Source organism: Oncorhynchus kisutch, linkage group LG23, assembly GCF_002021735.2.
Source record: "Oncorhynchus kisutch isolate 150728-3 linkage group LG23, Okis_V2, whole genome shotgun sequence".
Lineage (NCBI taxonomy): Eukaryota > Metazoa > Chordata > Actinopteri > Salmoniformes > Salmonidae > Oncorhynchus > Oncorhynchus kisutch.
The window spans coordinates 27,513,065-27,537,882 of record NC_034196.2 but is presented as its reverse complement, the minus strand read 5'-3'; the positions used below and the strand labels follow the sequence as shown (position 1 = coordinate 27,537,882).

The window sequence follows — 24,818 nt, the reverse complement described above, 5'->3', positions numbered from 1 at the left end:
GGTGCTGTGGATGTTGATTAAAGGCAGCCCCTTGCACCTCTATGATTCAGAGGGGTTGGGTTAAAAGCATAAGACACATTTCAGTTGAATGCATTCAGTTGTAAAAATGACTAGGTATCTCCCTTTCCCAATGCAGATGTTTTTATATCAAATCATTTGGATAACAATTAAGTACTTTATTGTAATAGTTTTAATATTAGCTTTTAAAAGAATTGTACTATGACTGTGAGAGTGGTCTGAGTTGGGAGGAGAAAACTTAAATCTTGCTGATATTGGCAGAGTTTTGGAACTCTCTTTGTTATTGGTCTATTAACCAATTTACCGCCTGGTGATATCATCAGGGAAGCCGAAACTCCCGCTCATGCAAACAGGCTGATTAGAAGTTCCTGAATTTTAACTGCACTGGGCCTTTAACAATTAGGGGAGGAAACACAAAACTGAACTTAGATCAGTGTCTACGGGTAACTTCATCCTACCCTTTTAAGACCCCTGTGGGTTATGGTTGTAATATTCTCAGTCGACTAGGAGCCTCCAGTTTAGGGAATGTGGGGAAAGGGAGTGTGAAGTATTATGTGAGGGTTTCACCAACTGGGTTGACGGTTACGGAACACATCAGGCAGGCGTGGTGGTGTTGGAGGCTAAAAACAGACAGGCACTTTTGGCCTGTCCTGCAGCGTTCTCAGTTTTGACTCTTCTGAGAGGAAACAGGAGAGGAGAGGTATCTATCTAGTCAGAAGAACCCTATAATGCTATGTCAACATGTTTTGGAACAGTGGAATAATCAAGGGGGAGGAAGGATAGGAAAGGAAAGGAAAGGAAAGGAAAGGAAAGGAAAGGAAAGGAGGGGAGGAGTAGGAGAAGATAAGGAGAGAAGGGTTGGGATTCTGTGACTCCACTGTGCTGACGGTAGTGATGTCCCTGACATCCAAACCTTGGCTGTGTGCTAATTCTACACTTAATGAGTGTACAAAACACTACGAACAGCTGCCCTTTCCAGGACATAGACTGATCAGTTGAAAGCTATGATCCCTTATTGATGTAACTTGTAAAATCCTGTGGATCGCTTTCAACACCTTATATAGTCCATGTCCTGGTGGAGTGGGCAGGGCAACTCAATATTAGGAAGATTAGTGTATATCAATGTTCGCTGCTCCCTCTCTTGTCGGGTGGTCAATCAGATGTGAGGGACAGGGCATGAGTATCTTCTGTTTCAGTGAAATACCACCCCCAATATCTGTGATTTATGTGAAGCCATGAACAGCCCAGGAAAATGTAATAACAGTATTTGATAATTAGCATTAACACTGAAAGATTCAACCATTTTAAGATTTCAGTTATTGACCTGAGTTGTGTTTTTGACACTATGTTAGTCACGCCATGGCCATGCTATCCTCAAAGCTCAAGTCAACACTCCACCTGTATTATATTGGATGTATTATATAATGTATTATATAAGATCCACAGTGCATTCAGAAAGTATTCAGACCCCTTCCCTTTTTCCACATTTTGTTATGTTACAGCCTTATTCTAAAATGGATTACATTATTTTTTCCCTCATCAATCTACACACAAATACCCCATAATGACAAATCAAAAATAGGTTTTTAGAAATGTTTGCTAATTTATAAAAAAACAGAAATACCTTATTTACATAAGTATTCAGACCATTTGCTATGAGACTCGAAATTTAGCTCAGGTGCATCCTGTTTCGATTGATCATCCTTGAGATGTTTCTACAACTTGATTGGAGTCCACCTGTGGTAAATGCAATTGATTGGACATGATTTGGCACACACCTGTCTATATAAAGTCCCACAGTTGACAGTGCATGTCAGAGCAAAAACCAAGCCATGAGGTCGAAGGAATTGTCCGTAGAGCTCCGAGACAGGATTTTGTCGAGGCACAGATCTAGGGTACCAAAACATCTCTGCACCATTGAAGGTCCCCAATAACACCGTGGCCTCCATCATTCTTAAATGGAAGAAGTTTGGAACCTCGCCGTCTGGCCAAACTGAGCAATCTTTGGAGAATAGCCTTGGTCAGGAAGGTGACCAAGAACCCGATGGTCACTCTGACAGAGTTCCAGAGTTCCTCTGTGGAGATGGGAGAACCTTCCAGAAGGACAACCATCTCTGCAGTACTCCAAAAATCAGGCCTTTATGGTAGAGTGGCCAGACAGAAGCCACTCCTCAGTAAAGGGCACATGACAGCCCGCTTGGAGTTTGCCAAAGGGCACCTAAAGGACTCTCAAACCATGGCAGCATCATGCTGTGGGGATGTTTTTCAGCGGCAGGAACTGAGAGACTAGTCAGGATCGAGGGAAAGATGAACGGAGCAAAGAGAGATCCTTCCAACAGGACAACGACGAACATCTCTGGAGAGATCTGAAAATAGCTGTGCAGCGACGCTCCCCATCCATCCTGACAGAGCTTGAGAGCATTTGCAGAGAAGAATGGGAAAAACTCAGTTCCCTCCTGTACTCCCTATTCACCCACGACTGCGTGGCCAGGCCCGACTCCAATACCATCATTAAGTTTGCAGATGACACAACAAATCATTAAAATCCAGACAGAAAATATTTACACAAGAAGCAATCTAATATCACACAGTCAAACTCTCAGTCATTTAGTAAGTTCACCATTCTGCGATTCTCGCTGTTAATAACAGTCTGATCACCGACAACGACGAGACAACCTATAGGGAAGTGGTCAGAGACCTGGCCGGGTGGTGCCAGAATAACAACCTATCCCTCAACGTAATCAAAACAAAGGAGATGATTGTGGACGACAGGAAAAAGAGGACCGAGCACGTCCCCATTCTCATCGACGGGGCTGTAGTGGAGCAGGTGAGAGCTTCAAGTTCCTTGGTGTCCACGTCACCAACAAACTAGAATGGTCCAAACACACCAAGACAGTCGTGAAGAGGGCACGACAAAGCCTATTCCCCATCAGGAAACTAAAAAGATTTGGCCTGGGTCCTCAGATCCTCAAAAGGTTCTACAGCTGCAACATCGAGAGCATGACTGGTTGAATCACTGCCTGGTATGGCAACTGCTCGGCCTCCGACCGCAAGGCACTACAGAGGGTAGTGCGTACAGGCCAGTACATCACTGGGGCTAAGCTGCGTACCATCCAGGACCTCTACACCAGGCGGTGTCAGAGAAAGGCCCTAAAAATTGTCAAAGACCCCAGCCACCCCAGTCATAGACTGTTCTCTCTACTACCGCATGGCAAGCGGTACCGTGGCGCCAAGTCTAGGACCAAAAGGCCTCTCAACAGCTTTTACCCCCAAGCCATAAGACTCCTGAACAGGTAATCAAATGGCTACCCGTACTATTTGTATCGTGTCCTGCCCCAACCCCTCTTTTACGCTGCTGCTACTCTCTGTTTATCATCTATGCATAGTCACTTTAACTATACCTGCATGTACTGTACATATTACCTCAATTAGCCCAAATAACCGGTGCCCAAGCACATTGTCTACCCGGACTATCTGCATTGTGTCCCGCCACCCCCCACCTGCTACTCTCTGTTTATAATTTATGCATAGTTACTTTAACTATACCTACATGTACATATTGTGTCACAACTTCTGCCGAAGTCGGTTCCTCTCATTGTTCGGGCGGTGTTCGGGGACGACGTCACCGGTCTTCTAGCCATCGCCGATCCATTTTTAATTTTCCATTTGTTTTGTCTTGTTTTCCCACACACCTGGTTTTCATTCCCTCATTACGTGTTGTGTATTTAACCCTCTGCTCCCCCCATGTCTTTGTGTGGTATTGTTTGTTGTAAGTGCTTGTGCACATGTTGACTGATGCGCGTCGGGTTTTGTACCCAAGTTGTTATTTTCTTGATGCCATTGGTTTTGGAATTAAACTGCTCCGGCTATTACCTAGTTCTGCTCTCCTACGTCTGACTTCCCTGCCACCAGTTACGCACCCCTTACCAATTAGCCCGACTAACCGGTGCCTGTATATAGCCTTGCTACTGTTATAGCCCTGCTACTGTATATAGCCTCCCTAATGTTATTTCCACTCTCTTTTTACTGTTGTTCAGGCTGTAACGTAACAAAATGTGGGAAAAGTCAAGGAGTCTGAATACTTTCCGAATGCACTGTATGAATGCACAATCTCAACTCTGGTCCTGGAAGCCAGTTCCACTGCATTTTTTTCATTGTTGCCCTCTAATCAGGGACTGATTTGGGCTCTCGAGTGGCGCAGCAATGTAAGGCACTGCATCTCAGTGCTAGGGTCATCACTACAGACCCTGGATCGATTCCAGGCTGTATCACATTGGGAGTCCCATAGGGCGGGGCACAATTGGCCCAGCACTGTGTCCAGGTTAGGGATTGGCGGGGGTAGGCCGTCATTGTAAATAAGAATTTGTTCTTAACTGACTTGCCTAGTTAAATAAAGGTTAAATAAAAATGTAACACCAGGTGGGTGCAATTACTGTAATTATCAGGTAGAACAAAAAACCAGCAGGCTCCGGACTTCGTAGGATAAGAGTTGAATACCTTTGAAGTAGATAGTATCTGAAAACACTGATAACATATCTGATACTGCAGTGTGCACGTAAAAAGGATCTGCTTTGATGCCACAGAGAGAATGGCAATCCCCTCCTTGCAAAATAGTATACATTGTATCCCCCTCATCATTGAGTTTATACCATGTCTATCTCAAGCATAGAACAATCCATTAACATATGGGCCCTGATCAAAACTAAAGGCCAATATGTCTCTGTTGTCTTGTTTAAAAGAAAACTAGTTGGAGGGCCGGAAAATTATTTTGATAACAGTAGACACCATTAACGGCCACATTTGGCACTGTCATCCAATGTCCACAAGGTGGCCACCATCAGTTGCACAATAATGCAACTTGAACAAATCAATGTGTACCCTCACTACATCCATTATCATTCTGTGTTGATGGTAAATAAATGTTTCCCATTAGAAAAAAACACAGTAGTAGAGTAGTAATAGTGTAGTAATATAGCAGCTATCCATAAAGTGGACCTCTGGGTGAATCATAAATATAAAGTTCTAATTATATGAAATACTATACTGAACAAAAATATAAATGCAACATACAACAATTTCAAGTATTTTACTGAGTTACAGTTCATATGAGGAAATCAGTCAATAGAAATAAATGCATTAGGCCCTAATCTATGGATTTCACATGACTGAGCCCCCTCCGCAGCAATGGGTGGCCTGGGAGTTTAACTAGGCAAGTCAGTTAAGAACAAATTCTTATTTACAATGAATGCCTACCCCAGCCACACCTGGACTACGCTGAGCACAGTGTGCACCGCCGGATGTGATGCAGCCTGGATTCAAACCAAGGAACTACAGTGACGTCTTGTGCACTGAGATGCAGTGCCTTACACCGCTGCGCCACACAGCATTCGCTCACCAACTGGGGAGCCAGGCCCACCTACTGGGGAGCCAGGCCCAACCAATCAGAATGAGTTTTTCCTCACTAAAGGGCTTCATTATAGACAGAAATACTCCTCAGTTTCACCAGATGTCCGGGTGGCTGGTCTCAGACGATCCCGCAGGTGAAGAAGCCGGATGTGGATGTCCTGGGCTGGCGTGGTAACACGTGGTCTGCGCTTGTGAGGCTGGTTGGGCGTACTGCCAAATTCTCAAAAACAATGTTGGAGGCAGCTTATAGTAGAGAAATTAACAATGAATTCTCTGGCAACAGCTCTGGTGGACATCTCTGCATTCAGCATGCCAATTGCACGCTCCCTCAAAACAGGACACATCTGTGGCATTGTGTAGTGTGACAATCTGCACATATTAGAGTGATCTTTAATTGTCCCCAGCACAAGGTGCACCTGTCTAATGATTATGCTGTTTAATCAGCTTCTTGATATGCCACACCTGTCAGGTGGATGGGTTATCTTGGCAACGGAGAAATGCTCATTAACAGGCATGTGCATATAGGATCTCTGTATTTCAGCTGGTAGAGCTGGCAGAGCATGTCTCTTGCAGTTCAAGGATAATGGGTTCAATTCCGGGACCACACAGATGTTTAAGTCGCTTTGGATAAAATAGTCTGCTAAATAGCATATAGCTAGCTATCTTTTATTTCAGCTCATGAAACATAGGACCAAGACTTTACATGTTGCATTTATATTTTTGTTCAGTATAATTCTAAGGAATTAAAGATCAGTGCAGTGGGCTGAATTAGTACTCTTTTGAAAATCTCATGTCAGCATTTTCATGCGATTCACTCTATCTTCACAAAACATACCACACTAAAAGACTTGAATGGAATACTGCATTTCATGTTTATTACAGGTTTATTATGGGTTACATAATAAACTGCAGGTTGGTAGGTGTTGCTACACTATTTGACAGTTGCTAACCGGAAGTGACGGACATATTTATCGCGCATTACGTCAGATTTCGAAGGATACGGTGACTTCTGTGCGAGGACGGCGTGATGACGTAGGCCAATTTAATGCTTGAGGATGGGTAGAGATGGTGCTTTCAGGACAACTTGGAATTCGGAATAAACGGGTCAAATCATGACGTCAGTGGTCTTCAGGTCGAAAAGTCACAGCTCGAGAAAGATACCCGAGTTCCCGACTTAAAATTTTAAGTTGGATGACCGTTGAAAACGATTTTTCCCAGACGGGGCTCGATTTTTTCAGAGTTCCCAGATGTCTTGAACGCACTGACGTCTGAGATTTCCGAGTTCCCAGATGTTTTCAACGCGACAAGAGATGTGATGAATGGGATGAGAGGAGAAATCAGAGACTACACAAACAGACGGCTGAAGAAGGGAGGCGTTCAATGGAGCGAAAAGAAGTCGTGATTTGACATTTGAGATCTCTGTCTGATAAATAATATCAACGAACTGGCAATCGTTCATATTTAAACATAATTTACCATAGCATTTCATATTCGCCCGGCATCTTAGATGCTAGCTGCTTGTCTGATCTGGTACTAGAGATGGTGGAGCCATGAGAATGCACCAAGTCTTTCCGCGAAAACAGATGGGAGATGAAGCCTACTCGACAAAAAAACACATTCCCCTGTAGCTAAAAATGAGTTTATTATTGTTGCAGATGTATTTATGATGTTAGTGCCATGCAATGATGCGTTTGATAAGCTGTAGTAGAATAGCTGCTGGAGGAATTTTGATGGCACTTACGACGCCAGGGAAAGAGGCAACGAGTAAATTGTGCTATTTTGAACAGTCGGGCCTTACAAAGTGACATGCAGGAATGAATGTTCAGCATTTTTCTCGCCCGAGGATAACTGTATGCGGTGCAGGCAGCTGGTCACATTGAAAGCGCCGTGTCTTTGGAGAGAAGCGAAATACAAGGCAGCGGAGAGGAGCGCCGAGCTGTAATACCTAAGTCCGTCTAGAACCAAGTGGATATTTGAAGACTATTTTAGCAGCCAAGATAAGATTTTGTTCTGCCAATATTAATGCAAGCGGTCCCTATTTACCTGCCTTATAAGTGTAAAATGAGGTTCGCGCTACATGGGAATTAAAAACAGTCTCTGTCAATCATGTATGTGGTCCTTGGTAGCCAACATTAGCTTAGCTGCTATCGTCGTTGAGCATGATTGAAAAGTGCATATCATTTATCTAACGTCAACACCGATGTTTTCGATCCTCATGCATGCACCGACACGTTTGTTTGGGAGAGCTTTCAACCAACACCCACAGCGTATAACAGACGAACAGGCTATGTCGGCGTGAAGGGAACCACACTGACTATCTCGAGTACCTCGTCAAGCCATAGCCGTCAACAGCGTTGTGAAGAACCGATTATTGGAGAGGAAAACACAGTAGCTTGTTCATTCCCGCTTTGGAGCCCTCGGCGACCACGGCCTGAATCCCTTCGATTAACCGACCAAGCAAAATGGGGTACGTATCGCGCAATGTTGTGCATTTTTATCCTGTACTAATCTTCCCTGACAAGAATGGTGTTCATGGGAGGTGTTATGATTCCTATGAAGCCTGGTTTGTTCCCAGATAAGTACGTGTGGGTAGAAGGTTGAGAGCAATATGCTGGCAGGCTACATGGGTTTACCTGAAGTTGGCTTGCATTACTATGCCAGGCTCACCATTAGTCCATGGCCTGAGCTATAGCTTCCAAATGCCTACTGAACAATTGATCAAACACTGGTGAATAGGCTATTCCTCCGTTATTCTAAGATAGGCCACCTAAAGCATGTTATCGGTTTTTATTTCAATACATTAGAGTACGTCAGATGGGTTTAGTATGTGGTGTCATTGGAAAACTATAATCTCATCCAGTACTGAAGGGATGGCCTTGTGATGGGGTTTCACTGTCTACATGAACATTTATCAATTATTTCACAAGTTTGTTTAAGATTTGTTCCAGTGCCTAAACAAAAGCTATAATATCTACCATAGAAGTAGATCATAATATGCCTGTCATACTTTCTGAAGAAATACTGACACCAGAAAGGAACCCAGAAGTCATTAAGTGTATTTACAGTTCAGACTAAACACCTTAATATGGAACCCCCATCCCAGAGGATCCTGTTATCTTTTCAAGCCTTTGCCTGGCAATCTGACTGTGATACCGCAGGTTACAGTCTGAGATTAGTGCCATACATTTGCTTGGGAAGCCAGAAAATGGAATATAATATATCTTAAACTTCCTCGACCTGTAGTCTCAGCAGTTTGTTGTTTTGTGGTTCGGAATTTGAGAAAACATATCTACAAAACAATGTAAACCCCTGCAAGACTTGGGTTAGTATGCATGTCCTTCTGTCTTGTGAACATTCTTCAGGTGGTGAGCAAACAAATGGTGATATCCACACACCGAGACCCGCGTTGCGAAGTCGGTTGAATTATACATCCCTGTGGATGTTTTGTCTAAAATGTCTGGCCACAAAAGTACTAAATCAGAGGACAACCGGTAAAGTTCAAATGGAATTTTATTCAACATTTGCGACAGACATATAGATGTTTTTGTCAATACAAATGAACGTGACTATGTTGTCTGAAGGACAGCATAGGAACGTCGGGACTAATCAAGTCCTAACCCCAGCCATTGGGTCTCACCTGATGCTTAGGCATGCACCTATACCTACACAACAAACTCACTTTGTTGTTGAATATGGACTAAACCTGACTTTAGACCATCTGAGATTAAATGAGAAGAGCGTTTATTTCCGGGGTGAACTGCGGCGTTAAGCCGTACAGCACCTCACTAACCTTAAATTCCTAGTCTATGATCCAGTTAGGACTCGATATCTCGGACAAAAAAAAATGAGAAGAATGCATCTTTCTTCAAAGTGTGCCCTTATCTTAAATGAAGCCTCAGTGTATTGGCTGTTAAAGTGTTTTAGTGCAGGGATTCTGTTCTGCATAATGTATTAATGTAAACCAGGCTGAAACTTGGCACCTCAGCAGCCTACAGTACTCTCAGGACGTGTCATAAACAGTCTGATATATTGGGCTAATAATCATTAGTGTAGATGGATTGAAATAGGGAGGTTCCAAGAGTGTGTTAGAATAAATGTTATTTGGCATAATTTTAAAACTATTCCTCTGGGTTAAATGTTGCACAAATGATTTCACAAATTATGATTAATCTCCCATCAACTGAACCAACTCATTGTCTGCCCTTATCTGGTTCAACAACTTCAACCACAACCTCGACTGGCCTATGTGGTGCATTTACGCTGAAACACGTCCGTTTTTAAAGGGGCAATCTGCAGTTAAAACAACAAAGCCCCACCCGTTTCAGTAAAAAGCTGAGGGATGGGGCTGGAGAAATGTAACCGCTCAAATTCATGAACAGCACTATGGATGAAAAGACTGATCATCTATGATATAAAAATGATAGTTTTAACCACGTTTCGAGGCTATATAGTGTTTGGTTACAGTACATTTACTTTGTTTACAAATATTGGAGTAAAACAGGATTATATTTTGGGTTCTGATGGAGTACGACAGCAGAACTAAGCTCATGAGGCATTTATAAGTTCTATTCTTCAAGAACCAATGGGTACATATCATTAATTCACAAGTCCAAAAATGGATGAAGCTACTGCAGATTGCAGTAGATTGCTCCTTTAAGGACTGCCTGTCCTGCGCCAACCTTTAAAACTTCCCTCCCTGTCCTCAGACTGAGTAGAAATGATCTTCACAATCATACGAGGTGCCAGTGTTGGACAAGGAAGTTACTGTGAGACTAAGTGGATGGTCAACGTCAGGAGCACTTTTCTTTTGGAAGCATCACTGCTGTGTCCTTACTCAAAACCAGACTCTGACTTACCAGAGTCACAGTAGCCCTGCCCTGTTTCAATCTTACTCATGTCTAATGGCAGTGGGAAGCTGAGAATGCAGAATGGTAGCTTATGCACTGGGCATTTCCATCATAAAAGGACCCATGAGCAGTGAGCACCAACATGTGAAGTTCCAAAATGTAGGGATACATAAAGGCTTTGATTTCTGTATGATTTTCTGTGGAATTTCCCCACTTTTAAAACAAAGTGCAGTTTCATTGAGGAAACATGAAAAGATTGCAGTGTGAAGGTATTAAGAACCTCCTAGCAGATCCCTCCTGAGTTCTACCCATGGCAGTGTCCCCAGTGGTAGAGGGAGGTTAGATATCCTACTCTGTAGTCTGAGTGGATGGACCCAGTAGAACCTCCAACCTGAGAGAGGTGGAGCCAGAGAGTTAGCAAGACCGAGGGCGTGGGGAGAGATGGAGAGTGAGGGGAAAGAGAAATACAGCAGGGCATATGGAGAGGTAGAGAGAGTGGGCGATGGCCAGCCCAGTGAGATCCAGAGAGGAAGAAGTGGGGGAGTGTGTGTGAGAGGGTGGGCGATGGCCAGCCCAGTGAGATCCAAAGAGGAAGAAGTGGGGGAGTGTGTGTGAGAGGGTGGGCGATGGCCAGCCCAGTGAGATCCAGAGAGGAAGAAGTGGGGGAGTGTGTGTGAGAGGGTGGGCGATGGCCAGCCCAGTGAGATCCAGAGAGGAAGAAGTGGGGGAGTGTGTGTGAGAGAGTGGGCGATGGCCAGCCCAGTGAGATCCAGAGAGGAAGAAGTGGGGGAGTGTGGGTGAGAGAGTGGGCGATGGCCAGCCCAGTGAGATCCAGAGAGGAAGAAGTGGGGGAGTGTGTGTGAGAGGGTGGGCGATGGCCAGCCCAGTGAGATCCAGAGAGGAAGAAGTGGGGGAGTGTGTGTGAGAGGGTGAGAGAGTGGGCGATGGCCAGCCCAGTGAGATCCAGAGAGGAAGAAGTGGGGGAGTGTGTGTGAGAGGGTGGGCGATGGCCAGCCCAGTGAGATCCAGAGAGGAAGAAGTGGGGGAGTGTGTGTGAGAGGGTGAGAGAGTGGGCGATGGCCAGCCCAGTGAGATCCAGAGAGGAAGAAGTGGGGGAGTGTGTGTGAGAGGGTGGGCGATGGCCAGCCCAGTGAGATCCAGAGAGGAAGAAGTGGGGGAGTGTGTGTGAGAGGGTGAGAGAGTGGGCGATGGCCAGCCCAGTGAGATCCAGAGAGGAAGAAGTGGGGGAGTGTGTGTGAGAGGGTGGGCGATGGCCAGCCCAGTGAGATCCAGAGAGGAAGAAGTGGGGGAGTGTGTGTGAGAGGGTGAGAGAGTGGGCGATGGCCAGCCCAGTGAGATCCAGAGAGGAAGAAGTGGGGGAGTGTGGGTGAGAGAGTGGGCGATGGCCAGCCCAGTGAGATCCAGAGAGGAAGAAGTGGGGGAGTGTGTGTGAGAGGGTGGGCGATGGCCAGCCCAGTGAGATCCAGAGAGGAAGAAGTGGGGGAGTGTGTGTGAGAGGGTGGGCGATGGCCAGCCCAGTGAGATCCAGAGAGGAAGAAGTGGGGGAGTGTGTGTGAGAGGGTGAGAGAGTGGGCGATGGCCAGCCCAGTGAGATCCAGAGAGGAAGAAGTGGGGGAGTGTGTGTGAGAGGGTGGGCGATGGCCAGCCCAGTGAGATCCAGAGAGGAAGAAGTGGGGGAGTGTGTGTGAGAGGGTGAGAGAGTGGGCGATGGCCAGCCCAGTGAGATCCAGAGAGGAAGAAGTGGGGGAGTGTGTGTGAGAGGGTGGGCGATGGCCAGCCCAGTGAGATCCAGAGAGGAAGAAGTGGGGGAGTGTGTGTGAGAGGGTGAGAGAGTGGGCGATGGCCAGCCCAGTGAGATCCAGAGAGGAAGAAGTGGGGGAGTGTGGGTGAGAGAGTGGGCGATGGCCAGCCCAGTGAGATCCAGAGAGGAAGAAGTGGGGGAGTGTGTGTGAGAGGGTGGGCGATGGCCAGCCCAGTGAGATCCAGAGAGGAAGAAGTGGGGGAGTGTGTGTGAGAGGGTGGGCGATGGCCAGCCCAGTGAGATCCAGAGAGGAAGAAGTGGGGGAGTGTGTGTGAGAGGGTGAGAGAGTGGGCGATGGCCAGCCCAGTGAGATCCAGAGAGGAAGAAGTGGGGGAGTGTGTGTGAGAGGGTGGGCGATGGCCAGCCCAGTGAGATCCAGAGAGGAAGAAGTGGGGGAGTGTGTGTGAGAGGGTGAGAGAGTGGGCGATGGCCAGCCCAGTGAGATCCAGAGAGGAAGAAGTGGGGGAGTGTGTGTGAGAGGGTGGGCGATGGCCAGCCCAGTGAGATCCAGAGAGGAAGAAGTGGGGGAGTGTGGGTGAGAGGGTGGGCTGCTGTGGCCAATGCAGTTAGTAGGGGAAAGCCAGACATCTTCATTGGGCTCCAGCTGTCAATACTTCCCTGGACCCTGAGTTAACAACAGGAGCAATGGAGAGAGAGACGAGGAGAGAGAGAAGTCTGACAAGAGAGCGAGAGATTTCTCCTTTCTCTAATCACATTACTACTATTCCATTTTTTATGGTTGTTGTTGTCATTATCTCAATTTGCTTTAGCAACAGTGGCCTTGTCATTAATGCTAATAAAGCTGATCTGAATCTGAGAGGGATCAGACGAGTCCACACAAACCATCCTCCATATGTGTGTCACCAGAACACAAACCAGCCCTTAGCATATGGGTAATTTAAGCCAGAGGTTAAACCAATACTCCTGTGTGTATCCACAGACCAGGCCTTAGCATATGGGTAATTTAAGCCAGAGTTTAAACCAATACTCCTGTGTGTATCCACAGACCAGGCCTTAGCATATGGGTAATTTAAGCCAGAGTTTAAACCAATACTCCTGTGCGTATCCACAGACCAGGCCTTAGCATATGGGTCATTTAAGCCAGAGGTTAAACCAATACTCCTGTGTGTATCCACAGACCAGGCCTTAGCATATGGGTAATTTAAGCCAGAGGTTAAACCAATACTCCTGTGCGTATCCACAGACCAGGCCTTAGCATATGGGTAATTTAAGCCAGAGTTTAAACCAATACTCCTGTGCGTATCCACAGACCAGGCCTTAGCATATGGGTAATTTAAACCAGAGGTTAAACCAATACTCCTGTGTGTATCCACAGACCAGGCCTTAGCATATGGGTAATTTAAGCCAGAGATTAAACCAATACTCCTGTGTGTATCCACAGACCAGGCCTTAGCATATGGGTAATTTAAGCCAGAGGTTAAACCAATACTCCTGTGTGTATCCACAGACCAGGCCTTAGCATATGGGTCATTTAAGCCAGAGGTTAAACCAATACTCCTGTGTGTATCCACAGACCAGGCCTTAGCATATGGTTAATTTAAGCCAGAGGTTAAACCAATACTCCTGTGTGTATCCACAGACCAGGCCTTAGCATATGGGTAATTTAAGCCAGAGGTTAAACCAATACTCCTGTGTGTATCCACAGACCAGGCCTTAGCATATGGGTAATTTAAGCCAGAGGTTAAACCAATACTCCTGTGTGTATCCACAGACCAGGCCTTAGCATATGGGTAATTTAAGCCAGAGGTTAAACCAATACTCCTGTGCGTATCCACAGACCAGGCCTTAGCATATGGGTAATTTAAACCAGAGGTTAAACCAATACTCCTGTGTGTATCCACAGACCAGGCCTTAGCATATGGGTAATTTAAGCCAGAGGTTAAACCAATACTCCTGTGTGTATCCACAGACCAGGCCTTAGCATATGGGTAATTTAAGCCAGAGTTTAAACCAATACTCCTGTGCGTATCCACAGACCAGGCCTTAGCATATGGGTAATTTAAGCCAGAGGTTAAACCAATACTCCTGTGTGTATCCACAGACCAGGCCTTAGCATATGGGTAATTTAAGCCAGAGGTTAAACCAATACTCCTGTGTGTATCCACAGACCAGGCCTTAGCATATGAGTAATTTAAGCCAGAGGTTAAACCAATACTCCTGTGCGTATCCACAGACCAGGCCTTAGCATATGGGTAATTTAAACCAGAGGTTAAACCAATACTCCTGTGTGTATCCACAGACCAGGCCTTAGCATATGGGTAATTTAAGCCAGAGGTTAAACCAATACTCCTGTGTGTATCCACAGACCAGGCCTTAGCATATGGGTAATTTAAGCCAGAGTTTAAACCAATACTCCTGTGCGTATCCACAGACCAGGCCTTAGCATATGGGTAATTTAAACCAGAGGTTAAACCAATACTCCTGTGTGTATCCACAGACCAGGCCTTAGCATATGGGTAATTTAAGCCAGAGTTTAAACCAATACTCCTGTGCGTATCCACAGACCAGGCCTTAGCATATGGGTAATTTAAGCCAGAGGTTAAACCAATACTCCTGTGTGTATCCACAGACCAGGCCTTAGCATATGGGTAATTTAAGCCAGAGGTTAAACCAATACTCCTGTGCGTATCCACAGACCAGGCCTTAGCATATGGGTAATTTAAACCAGAGGTTAAACCAATACTCCTGTGTGTATCCACAGACCAGGCCTTAGCATATGGGTAATTTAAGCCAGAGTTTAAACCAATACTCCTGTGCGTATCCACAGACCAGGCCTTAGCATATGGGTAATTTAAGCCAGAGGTTAAACCAATACTCCTGTGTGTATCCACAGACCAGGCCTTAGCATATGGGTAATTTAAGCCAGAGTTTAAACCAATACTCCTGTGCGTATCCACAGACCAGGCCTTAGCATATGGGTAATTTAAACCAGAGGTTAAACCAATACTCCTGTGTGTATCCACAGACCAGGCCTTAGCATATGGGTAATTTAAGCCAGAGGTTAAACCAATACTCCTGTGTGTATCCACAGACCAGGCCTTAGCATATGGGTAATTTAAGCCAGAGGTTAAACCAATACTCCTGTGTGTATCCACAGACCAGGCCTTAGCATATGGGTAATTTAAGCCAGAGGTTAAACCAATACTCCTGTGTGTATCCACAGACCAGGCCTTAGCATATGGGTAATTTAAGCCAGAGGTTAAACCAATACTCCTGTGTGTATCCACAGACCTGGCCTTAGCATATGGGTATTTTAAGCCAGAGGTTAAACCAATACTCCTGTGTGTATCCACAGACCAGGCCTTAGCATATGGGTATTTTAAACCTCAGGCAGCGCCAAGCAAAGACCACAGTAGGTTTAACCCGTATGGGACACGCTGCCTTGTGATTGGCTTAGAGAGCCTGTGGGAGGGAGAGAGGGGGTTAGAGGATGTTCACAGATCCTGACCGGCCCTGAGTCACATGGGTGTTGCCTTGGCAACCAGGCAGCAGCTAAGTTGTAATGCAGGCAAGCAGGTTTTTTTTTTTTTGTGAGTGGTGGCGTTCCAACCTGTCTTTTACACAGTCACACTGCCTTGTGCAGATTATCACATCTCACAATGCCTGTAGAAGTGTTTTAACAACATCTCAGGAACCACAATGATATTATATAGTAATCGTTTAAACATTATAGTAAAACCTTTCTGAAAACAACTTGGTTCTTAGCCTTCATCTCTATGACTGACTGTGAAAGGGATCCCAGACAGACTGACAGACATGTCAGGTGAGGATGAAAAGGACCTAAGCAGGTTGGCTCCTCTTGAAGGCTTCTCAATATGCCCTATAGTCTGGGAAGCAGAGGAATACGAGGAGGAGCACTGTCCTGGAGAGAGAGGTTACTTCAACATGAGTGTTTACTAACCACACACACACACACCGATAAAGGTCCGTAATTGGAGTCTGCACCAGGGTTCCTGCCTTTGACAACCTCTATGCCAACAGAAATCTCTGTGTGTATGTGTGGTGATAAGTGGAGAACTGCTGATTTGATAACATCTGTGATCGGATTCCTCTGGCATAGCACTTGTCATTCAGCTCCGCATGCCACACAACTGTCCATTGTGGGAGGGATTAGAGGCTAACACACACACACACACATACACACCTGGCCACTGATGTACTGATAACAGAGAAACTTTGCTTTAATTAAGCAAATGTTGCTCCAGGAGGAAGTGGGTGTAATGGCATTTGATGCCAGTAAGATTAGTCTGAATGAAAATCAGATTGATAGATTGCAGAACTGTCATGTTATTGCAGATGTGTCATGTTACAGGGAGAGACTCCCTAAACGAACAAACCCTCATTTCAACACAACAAGCAGTGGAGTTGGAGAGCGTTCAGTGAGGTGAAATTAGGAATAGCGAGAGACATGGTAATGGAAAACTACAAGGAAGGACATGCGTTAGTAAACTCAGCAAAAAAAAGAAACATCCCTTTTTCAGAACTCTGTCTTTCAAACCCTTTACAATGGATTTGTACTAATTATCTTTAAACACTGTTTCCCATGCTTGTTCAATGAACCATGAACAATTAATGAACATGCACCTGTGGAACGGTCATTAAGACACTAACAGCTTACAGACGGTAGGCAATTAAGGTCACAGTTATGAAAACGCAGGACACTAAAGAGGCTTTTCTACTGACTCTTATAAACACCAAAGAAAGATGCCCAGGGTCCCTGCTCATCTGCGTGAATGTGCCTTAGGCATGCTGCATGAGGACTGCAGATGTGGCCAGGGAAATAAATTGCAATGTCCGTACTGTGAGACGCCTAAGACAGCGCTACAGGGAGACAGGACGGACAGCTGATCGTCCTCGCAATGGCAGACCATGTGTAACCCTACCTGCACAGGATCGGTACATCCGAACATCACATTTGCGGGACTGATACAGGATGGCAACAACAACTGCCCCAGTTACACCAGGAACACACAATCCCTCCATCAGTGCTCAGACTGTCCACAATAGGCTGAGAGAGTCTAGACAGAGGGCTTGTAGACCTGTTGCAACAACGTCACCTATGGGCCCAAACCCACCGTCGCTGGACCAGTCCTAAAGTGCTCTTCACTGATGAGTCACGGTTTTGTATCACAAACAGGGGTGATGGTCGGATTTGCGTTTATCGTCGAAGGAATGAGCGTTACACCGAGGCCTGTACTCTGGAGTGGGATCGATTTGGAGGTGGAGGGTCCGTCATGGTCTGGGGCGTTGTGTCATAGCATCATCAGACTGCGCTTGTTGTCATTGCAGGCAATCTCAACGCTGTGCGTTACAGGGAAGACATCCTCCTCCCTCATGTGGTACCCTTCCTGCAGGCTCATCCTGACATGACCCTCCAACATGACAATGCCACCAGCCGTACTGCTCTTTCTGTGCATGATTTCCTGCAACATAGGAATGTGTTCTGCCACGCCCAGCGACGAGCCCGGATCTCAGTCCCATTGAGCACGTCTGGGACCTGTTGGATCAGAGGGCTAGGGCCACTCCCCCCAGAAATGTCCGGTAACTTGCAGGTGCCTTGGTGGAAGAGTAGGGTAACATCTCACCGCAAGAACTGACAAATCTGGTGCAGTCCATGAGGAGGAGATGCACTGCAGTACTTAATGCACCTGGTGGCCACACCAGATACTGCCTGACTTTTGATTTTGACCCCCCCTTTGTTCAGGGACACATTATTCCAGTTCTGTTTGTCACATGTCTGTGCAACTTGTTCAGTTTATGTCCCAATTGTTGAATCTTGTTATGTTCATACAAATATTTACACACGTTAAGTTTGCTGAAAATAAACGCAGTTGACAGTGAGAGGACGTTTCTTTTTTTGCTGAGTTTAGTAGGGATGCACCGATATGACATTTTTGGCCGATACTGATATCCAATATTTTCCCTTCCAAAAAACAAGATGCCTATAAACTATATTTAACATTTTAGCTGCCTTTTTAAGAAATCTAGTACAGTTAAAAAACACACACACTGACCAAAAAGCAATACATGTTGGCATTTACATATGTCCCCATTACCAGTAAAACACAATCAAATCTTATTTCTTTCACTTACTTGCTGTGCTGTTTCTTTGTTCAGTCTCAACCAGGATTTCATCATACATGTCAAGCAGTGAAGTTTCAACTCTGTCTGTCCGTGGCCTCTCTTCCTCGGAGCGCACTGTCACTGTGTCCATTTCCATCTTGTCCAGCTCTGTCTGTCCGTGGCCTCTCTTCCTCGGAGCGCACTGTCACTGTGTCCATTTCTATCTTGTCCAGCTCTGTCTGTCCGTGGCCTCTCTTCCTCGGAGCGCACTGTCACTGTGTCCATTTCCATCTTGTCCAGCTCTGTCTGTCCGTGGCCTCTCTTCCTCGGAGCGCACTGTCACTGTGTCCATTTCCATCTTGTCCAGCTCTGTCTGTCCGTGGCCTCTCTTCCTCGGAGCGCACGGTCACTGTGTCCATTTCCATCTTGTCCAGCTCTGTCTGTCCGTGGCCTCTCTTCCTCGGAGCGCACTGTCACTGTGTCCATTTCCATCTTGTCCAGCTCTGTCTGTCCGTGGCCTCTCTTCCTCGGAGCGCACTGTCACTGTGTCCATTTCCATCTTGTCCAGCTCTGTCTGTCCGTGGCCTCTCTTCCTCGGAGCGCACTGTCACTGTGTCCATTTCCATCTTGTCCAGCTCTGTCTGTCCGTGGCCTCTCTTCCTCGGAGCGCACTGTCACTGTGTCCATTTCCATCTTGTCCAGCTCTGTCTGTCCGTGGCCTCTCTTCCTCGGAGCGCACGGTCACTGTGTCCATTTCTATCTTGTTCTGTCTGTCCGTGGCCTCCCTTCCTCGGAGCGCACGGTCACTGTGTCCATTTCCATCTTGTCCAGCTCTCTGTCCGTGGCCTCTCTTCCTCGGAGCGCACGGTCACTGTGTCCATTTCTATCTTGTCCAGCTCTGTCTGTCCGTGGCCTCTCTTCCTCTGAGCGCACGGTCACTGTGTCCATTTCTATCTTGTCCAGCTGTATCTGTAACATTTCACATAAACCCTGTTTCTTGTCTGCATCGAAGTAGCGGTCCTTGTACCGAGCATGGTGGCAACTCAGTAAAGAGGCTCAGAGAGAATGACACTGAATCGCTTGTTCATAGCCTCTTGTAGAGTACTTTTGTAAGTTTTAACCCCACGGTCTGTGTCGGCAGTTCTGTTGAGCAGGCGTTTCAATGCCATGACAGAGGGTATCACGTCTGCTGCAGACGCAGTTGATGAGCTTATTTCTCCAGTCAGTTGTTCAAATGGAGCTAGGAGTGTTTTCATGTTTCCAAGTTTCACACATGTTCTCAAATGCCATTGAAATGGCAGCAGTGGTATGAGAATCAGCACATTCTTGAGCAATACGGCTTTCCTCAGTACAGAACTTTAGTTAGACTCAGCATGCTCATGGGGCTGATATGGCTGCGTTTATTTTCAGCAAAGTTAACGTGTGTAAATATTTGTATGAACATAACAAGATTCAACAATTGGTCCAAATGTCAGTCGTGAAGCTAATAGCAGTGACGCCCATAGAAAGTAGCTCATAGATGTGCTTTTCAACAAACTGTCTCCGGTAGGGCAACATCTGAAAAATAGTGCCTACTTGGTAGTGTGTGCCGGGTGAAAGCCAACATCATCCACGACAGAGGACATTTGATTGTCAAGGGCAATGAATTCCATTATCTTGGCGTTGATTTCGCCTTTGAGTTGTCTCACTGAAATTTTCTTGATCAACTTGAACTTGTTTAGTCGTTGGAATGGGCACTTAGTTATTTTTCTGCTTTTGTTCTGTGTAGTGCTGTATTTGTCATGGCGTCATTACGTAATCTACCTATGTTTATATATATTGTGCATCCCTAGTTAGTAGTGTACTGTATAGCACATATCTATTTCCATTGGCTCTACATTACAGCTCACGGCCCCCCCATACAGTCTGATTCTACAGTAACTATTATCTGCAGTCAGACAGTCTGTCAATTCTGGTGTGAACCGAACAGTACAGTTACAGTCCACCTTCCCACCTCATCACCACCCTCATCACTCTGACGACACCAGTCTACACTGAGTATACTGACCCCCCCCAGGGCATGGACTCTACAAGGTGTTGAAAGAGTTCCACAGGGATGTTTTGGGACATGTTCTACTCCAATGCTTCCCAGTTGTCAAGTTAGCTGGATGTCCTTTGGGTGTTGGACCATTCCTGATACAAACAGAAAACCTCAGTGTTGCAGTTCTTGACACAAACCAGTGTGCCTGTGTCACGAACCAGCTCAAATCCCATAACAAAAAGGGAGACGACGCCGAGAGAAGGAATAACCGAAGTAACCTACAATGGTGTAAGTGAGTGGTTGCATGTATAGATGTGATAATGAGGGTTGTTGAGGGGTGCCCAAACAAAAATGCCAATACCAAAATCCAACATTGTCTGCATGGAGAGAGTCTCTTCAATGAATAGGGAAGATGTGTGTTCATCCCGGAACACACCCGGGCCCAGGTGTGTCCCATTTGTCTTGCCCCTTCACCCTCCGAATGTCACTCCTACACAATCCATGTCTCAATTATCTCAAGCCTTAACAACCGGTCTCCTCCTCTTCATCTACACTGACTGAAGTGGATTTAATAAGTGACATCAATAAAAGATAATTGCGTTCAACTGGATTCACCTGGTCAGTCTGTCATGGAAAGAGCAGGTGTTAATGTTTTTTACCCTCCGTGTATGTGTTAAATAATACCTAGCAAGGCCCCAGACCCACCACTCCACTATGCTAACTTAATTAACTGGTTAAGACCGGGAGGGACTGAAGAAGAATCACAGTAGTAAGAATGAAATGAAACCAGCTCTGAGCCACCGCCGAGCAATTAACTGTGTTTTCCCTTGTGGATCCCTGTCAGAGCCCGGCAGATCGACATCTAGGGACTGAATCTCCATCAAATGAGATCCGTTTAAAGGCACAACACTTGGCTGCCATACTGCAGGCTGCTGTTGTGGGCTTTTTAATGCTGAGGGCAGAAGAATCAGCTATAATAGTGTTTATCTTTGAGGGACCACTGGCTGGATGGTGAGGCCGATCTGTGGGAGAGTTCTGGAGGGGAGCTCACTCTGGCCAGGCTCAGTTAACCCAGTCCAACCAGGGTTTTGGAATGCCAAGTATGTTTTTAATGGCAGTTTCCATTACAGAGGTGTATAATGGAAAAGATAATGATGTTGAGATGGAAACCACAGCCCAACACTCTGAAACCCATCCTCTTGTGTTTTTCAACCTCTGGTTTGTGAACCTGCACTAGTCCCTCTAATTGTTGTCTGACACTATGTAGTTCTGTCTAATGTCAGCGGGTCTCCAAGAAGAAGAATCATGGCTTTGACGTGACAGTCAAGGCTAATGTGTTGAGTAGCCTACAGTTAAGACTGGCAGATATGGTAAACGGTTTGAGTTACGCTGAGGATGTAGGGATGTCAGTTACACCACCAGGAAGAGGAAGTGTTTTGGGATCATCATCAGCGGGTATCCAAGATGGTAACCAAAACATGCTGGGACATAACATCATGCCATAAGGACACACAGACCCTGCCCTGGCATTTCCTGTTATAGTAGGTTGGCAACCTATGAGGTGTTAGCCTGTCAGTAACTTAACATAGCAGGTGTAAATTATTATTATTATTATTTAAACCATGAGCAGGATGCCCACATTCTGGTCCTGATCCCGGGAGGTTTTCTTCTGCACTGTTCAACCAATCCAATACATGTGGAGGAGGAGTTAAGATGGAGTGTCGTCTTGTTAACGTCCAAAAGCAGAAGACAGAGGCTGTCTATTACCCTGAAAACCAAATGTGCCCAAGAAAGTTATGGGCCCACTTAGTTCATGCTAAACTGTTGTGGTTCTTTACAGTTCACATCGGTCTTGTTTTTGGTTTAGTGATTTACTTAGTGTTTACTTGGAAAATTACCCACAAATACATCTGACCTAAATGCAATGTTAGCATTTGGGCAATTTCACAGTATTGGATTTTTTCATTTAAAAGGTATGCCAAACCCAAAAACATCATTTTCAAAGTTTAACAAACCACACAACTCTATGCACAAGGACTACTTGTAACAATTTACACTGAACATTTTACAAAAACACATTTACTGGTAGACCTGTGCAGATGCACATTTTGGTAACAGAATTTCTGTAAAATCTTCCTCAGGTTTTTATTTGATCTTTTATGTGTCCACATTTTCCAAAAACTCTTAAATATCTGTTCTGAATTAACATTCAAAGATGTCTGCAGAAAGAATGGTGTCCGCTATGACATGACACATTGACTTTGAACCTCATTCTCTTCATGGGGATGTGTCCTAAATAGGTACACAAAGATATACATATGCAATATCCTCCTTTGCATATTTGGGTATTATTCTACACACTGACCTCATATGAGGGAGCGAAATGTGAAAATCTTTAAGATATATTAGTTTTTGGTAATGTAATTACAAGGCAATGTTTCTTAAACTTACAGAAGGCAAGTCATTTCTCCAAAACTAAGTAGTGTTAGTATTAGTTGGCAGCAGAGTTGGGGTCAATTCCATTTCAATTCCAGTTGGTTTAGAAAATAGAAAATAATGTCTTCATAGAAAAGCATTACACGATCATTTGGGTTGAAATGTCATTGTGTTTCCTGAGTTGAAATGTCATTGTGTTTCCTGAGTTGAAATGTCATTGTGTTTCCTGAGTTGAAATGTCATTGTGTTTCCTGAGTTGAAATGTCATTGTGTTTCCTGAGTTGAAATGTCATTGTGTTTCCTGAGTTGAAATGTCATTGTGTTTCCTGAGTTGAAATGTCATTGTGTTTCCTGAGTTGAAATGTCATTGTGTTTCCTGAGTTGAAATGGGGTTGACCCCAACCCTGAAGGGGTCTTTTCTTCAACGTCATTGTATTTCCTGAGTTGAAATGGGGTTGACCCCAACCCTGAAGGGGTCTTTTCTTCAACGTCATTGTATTTCCTGAGTTGAAATGGGGTTGACCCCAACCCTGAAGGGGTCTTTTCTTCAACGTCATTGTGTTTTGATGTATTTATAATACCTTTTGTATAATATATCTGTTTGACCAGAAGTCAAAGCCTTGGTTTATTCCAAAGTGTTTAGATGGAACATGGTTGAAAAATGTATATATGCCTTAATTTAAAACAATGATACACTCTTAGCTTTTTATTTGGCACGCTCCTTTGAACTTTACATGTTGGTGCTTACGTGCCATTTTACATATACATGTGTGTGTAGCTGTGGAAATTTGTCCAAATCCATGTTTTCTGAATGGGGCTCCTGCTCCTCCCTGCCATCTCCTATCAGGGAGAGTATATTCAAATGGCCTGTGATTGAGGGGCAAATTGCTGTCATAATAAAATGTGATTCATAAAAAGCAAAGTAAGTGCTCTACTTCTCCTAATAGAACCAGTTATGAGAACAATGTGCTCGTTCATGTCCACAGCTTTTTCCCCCCTAGTTTTATACAGGGGTCTCAAAGAGTGTAGTCACATTATCTGAGGCACTGTTGCTCACGGGTACATTATCACTCCTCTCCCTCTGTGTCTCTCTCTCTGCCTCTCTCTCTCTCTGCCTCTCTCTCTCTGCTGCTCTCTCTCTCTCTGCCTCGTCTTCTCTCTCTGCCTCCTCTCTCTCTGCCTCTCTCTCTCTCTGCTCTGCTCTCACATCTCTCTGAGGCCTTCTCTTCGGTTCTGCTCTCTCTCTCTCTGCTCTCTCTCTCTCTGCCTCTTCTCTCCTCTCTCCTCTCTCTCTCTCTGCCCTCCTCTCTCTCCTGCCTCTTCTCATCTCTCTCTCTCTCTCTCTCTCTCTCTGCTGGCCTCTCTCCTCTCCTCTCTCTCTGGCCTCTCTCTCTCTTCTCTCTCTGCCTCTCTCTCTCTCTGGCCTCTTCTCTCTGTTCTCTCTCTCTGCCTCTCTCTCTGCTGTCTCTCTCTCTCTGCTCTCTCTCTCTCTGTCTCTCTCTCTCTCTGGGGCCTTCGTCTCTCCTCTGCCTCTCTTCTCTCCTGCCTCTCTCTCTCTGCTCTCTCTCTCTCTCTGTCTCTCTCTCTCTCCTCTCTCGTCTGCCTCTCCTCCTCTCTCTCTCTCTTGCTCTCTCTTCTCTCTCTCTCTGCCTCTCTCTCTCTTCTCTCCTGCCCTTCTCCTCTCTCTCTCTCTGCCTCTTGCTCTACTCTCTCTGCTTCTCTCTCTCTCTGCCTCTCTCTATCTTCGTCTGCCGTCTCTCTCTCCTCTCTGCGTCTCTCTCTCTCTGCCTCTCGTTTCCCTCTCTGCCTCTGTCTCCTCTCTTCTCTGCCTTCATCTTCTTCTCTTCTCTGGCTCTCCTCTCTCTCTCTCTCTGCCCTTCTCTGCCTTCTCTCTTCTCTCTGTCTCTCTCTCTCTCTCCTCTCTCTCTCTGCCTCTCTCTCCTCTGCCTCTCTCTCTCTCCCTCTGCCTCTCTCTCTTTCTGCTCTGTCTCTCGTCTCTCTCTCTCTCTCTGCTCTCTCTCTCTCTCTCTCTCTCTGCCCTCTCTCTCTCTCTCTCTCTCTGCCCTCTCTCTCTCTCTCTCTTCTGCTCTCTCTCTCTCCTCTCTCTCTGCCTCTCTCTCTCTCTCTCTGCTCTCTCTCTCTCTCCTGCCTCTCTCTCTCTCTCTGCCTCTCTCTCTCTCTCTGC

General features: G+C 45.6%; 1 protein-coding gene across 2 annotated transcripts in view; it reads left to right on the top strand.

Annotated features, from left to right (window-relative positions):
* Positions 1 to 6,559: 6,559 nt before the first annotated feature.
* Positions 6,560 to 24,818, top strand: part of LOC109867997 (homer protein homolog 1) — a 36,008-nt gene continuing 17,749 nt past the window's right edge. The window contains exon 1 of one of the 2 annotated variants that reach the window (XM_020457353.2): positions 6,560 to 7,891. In XM_020457353.2, coding sequence (XP_020312942.1) covers positions 7,887 to 7,891 — 5 coding nt within the window. In that variant the 5' untranslated portion in view covers positions 6,560 to 7,886. The remainder of the gene's footprint in view (positions 7,892 to 24,818) is intronic. The other variant, XM_031802976.1, reaches the window with a different exon arrangement.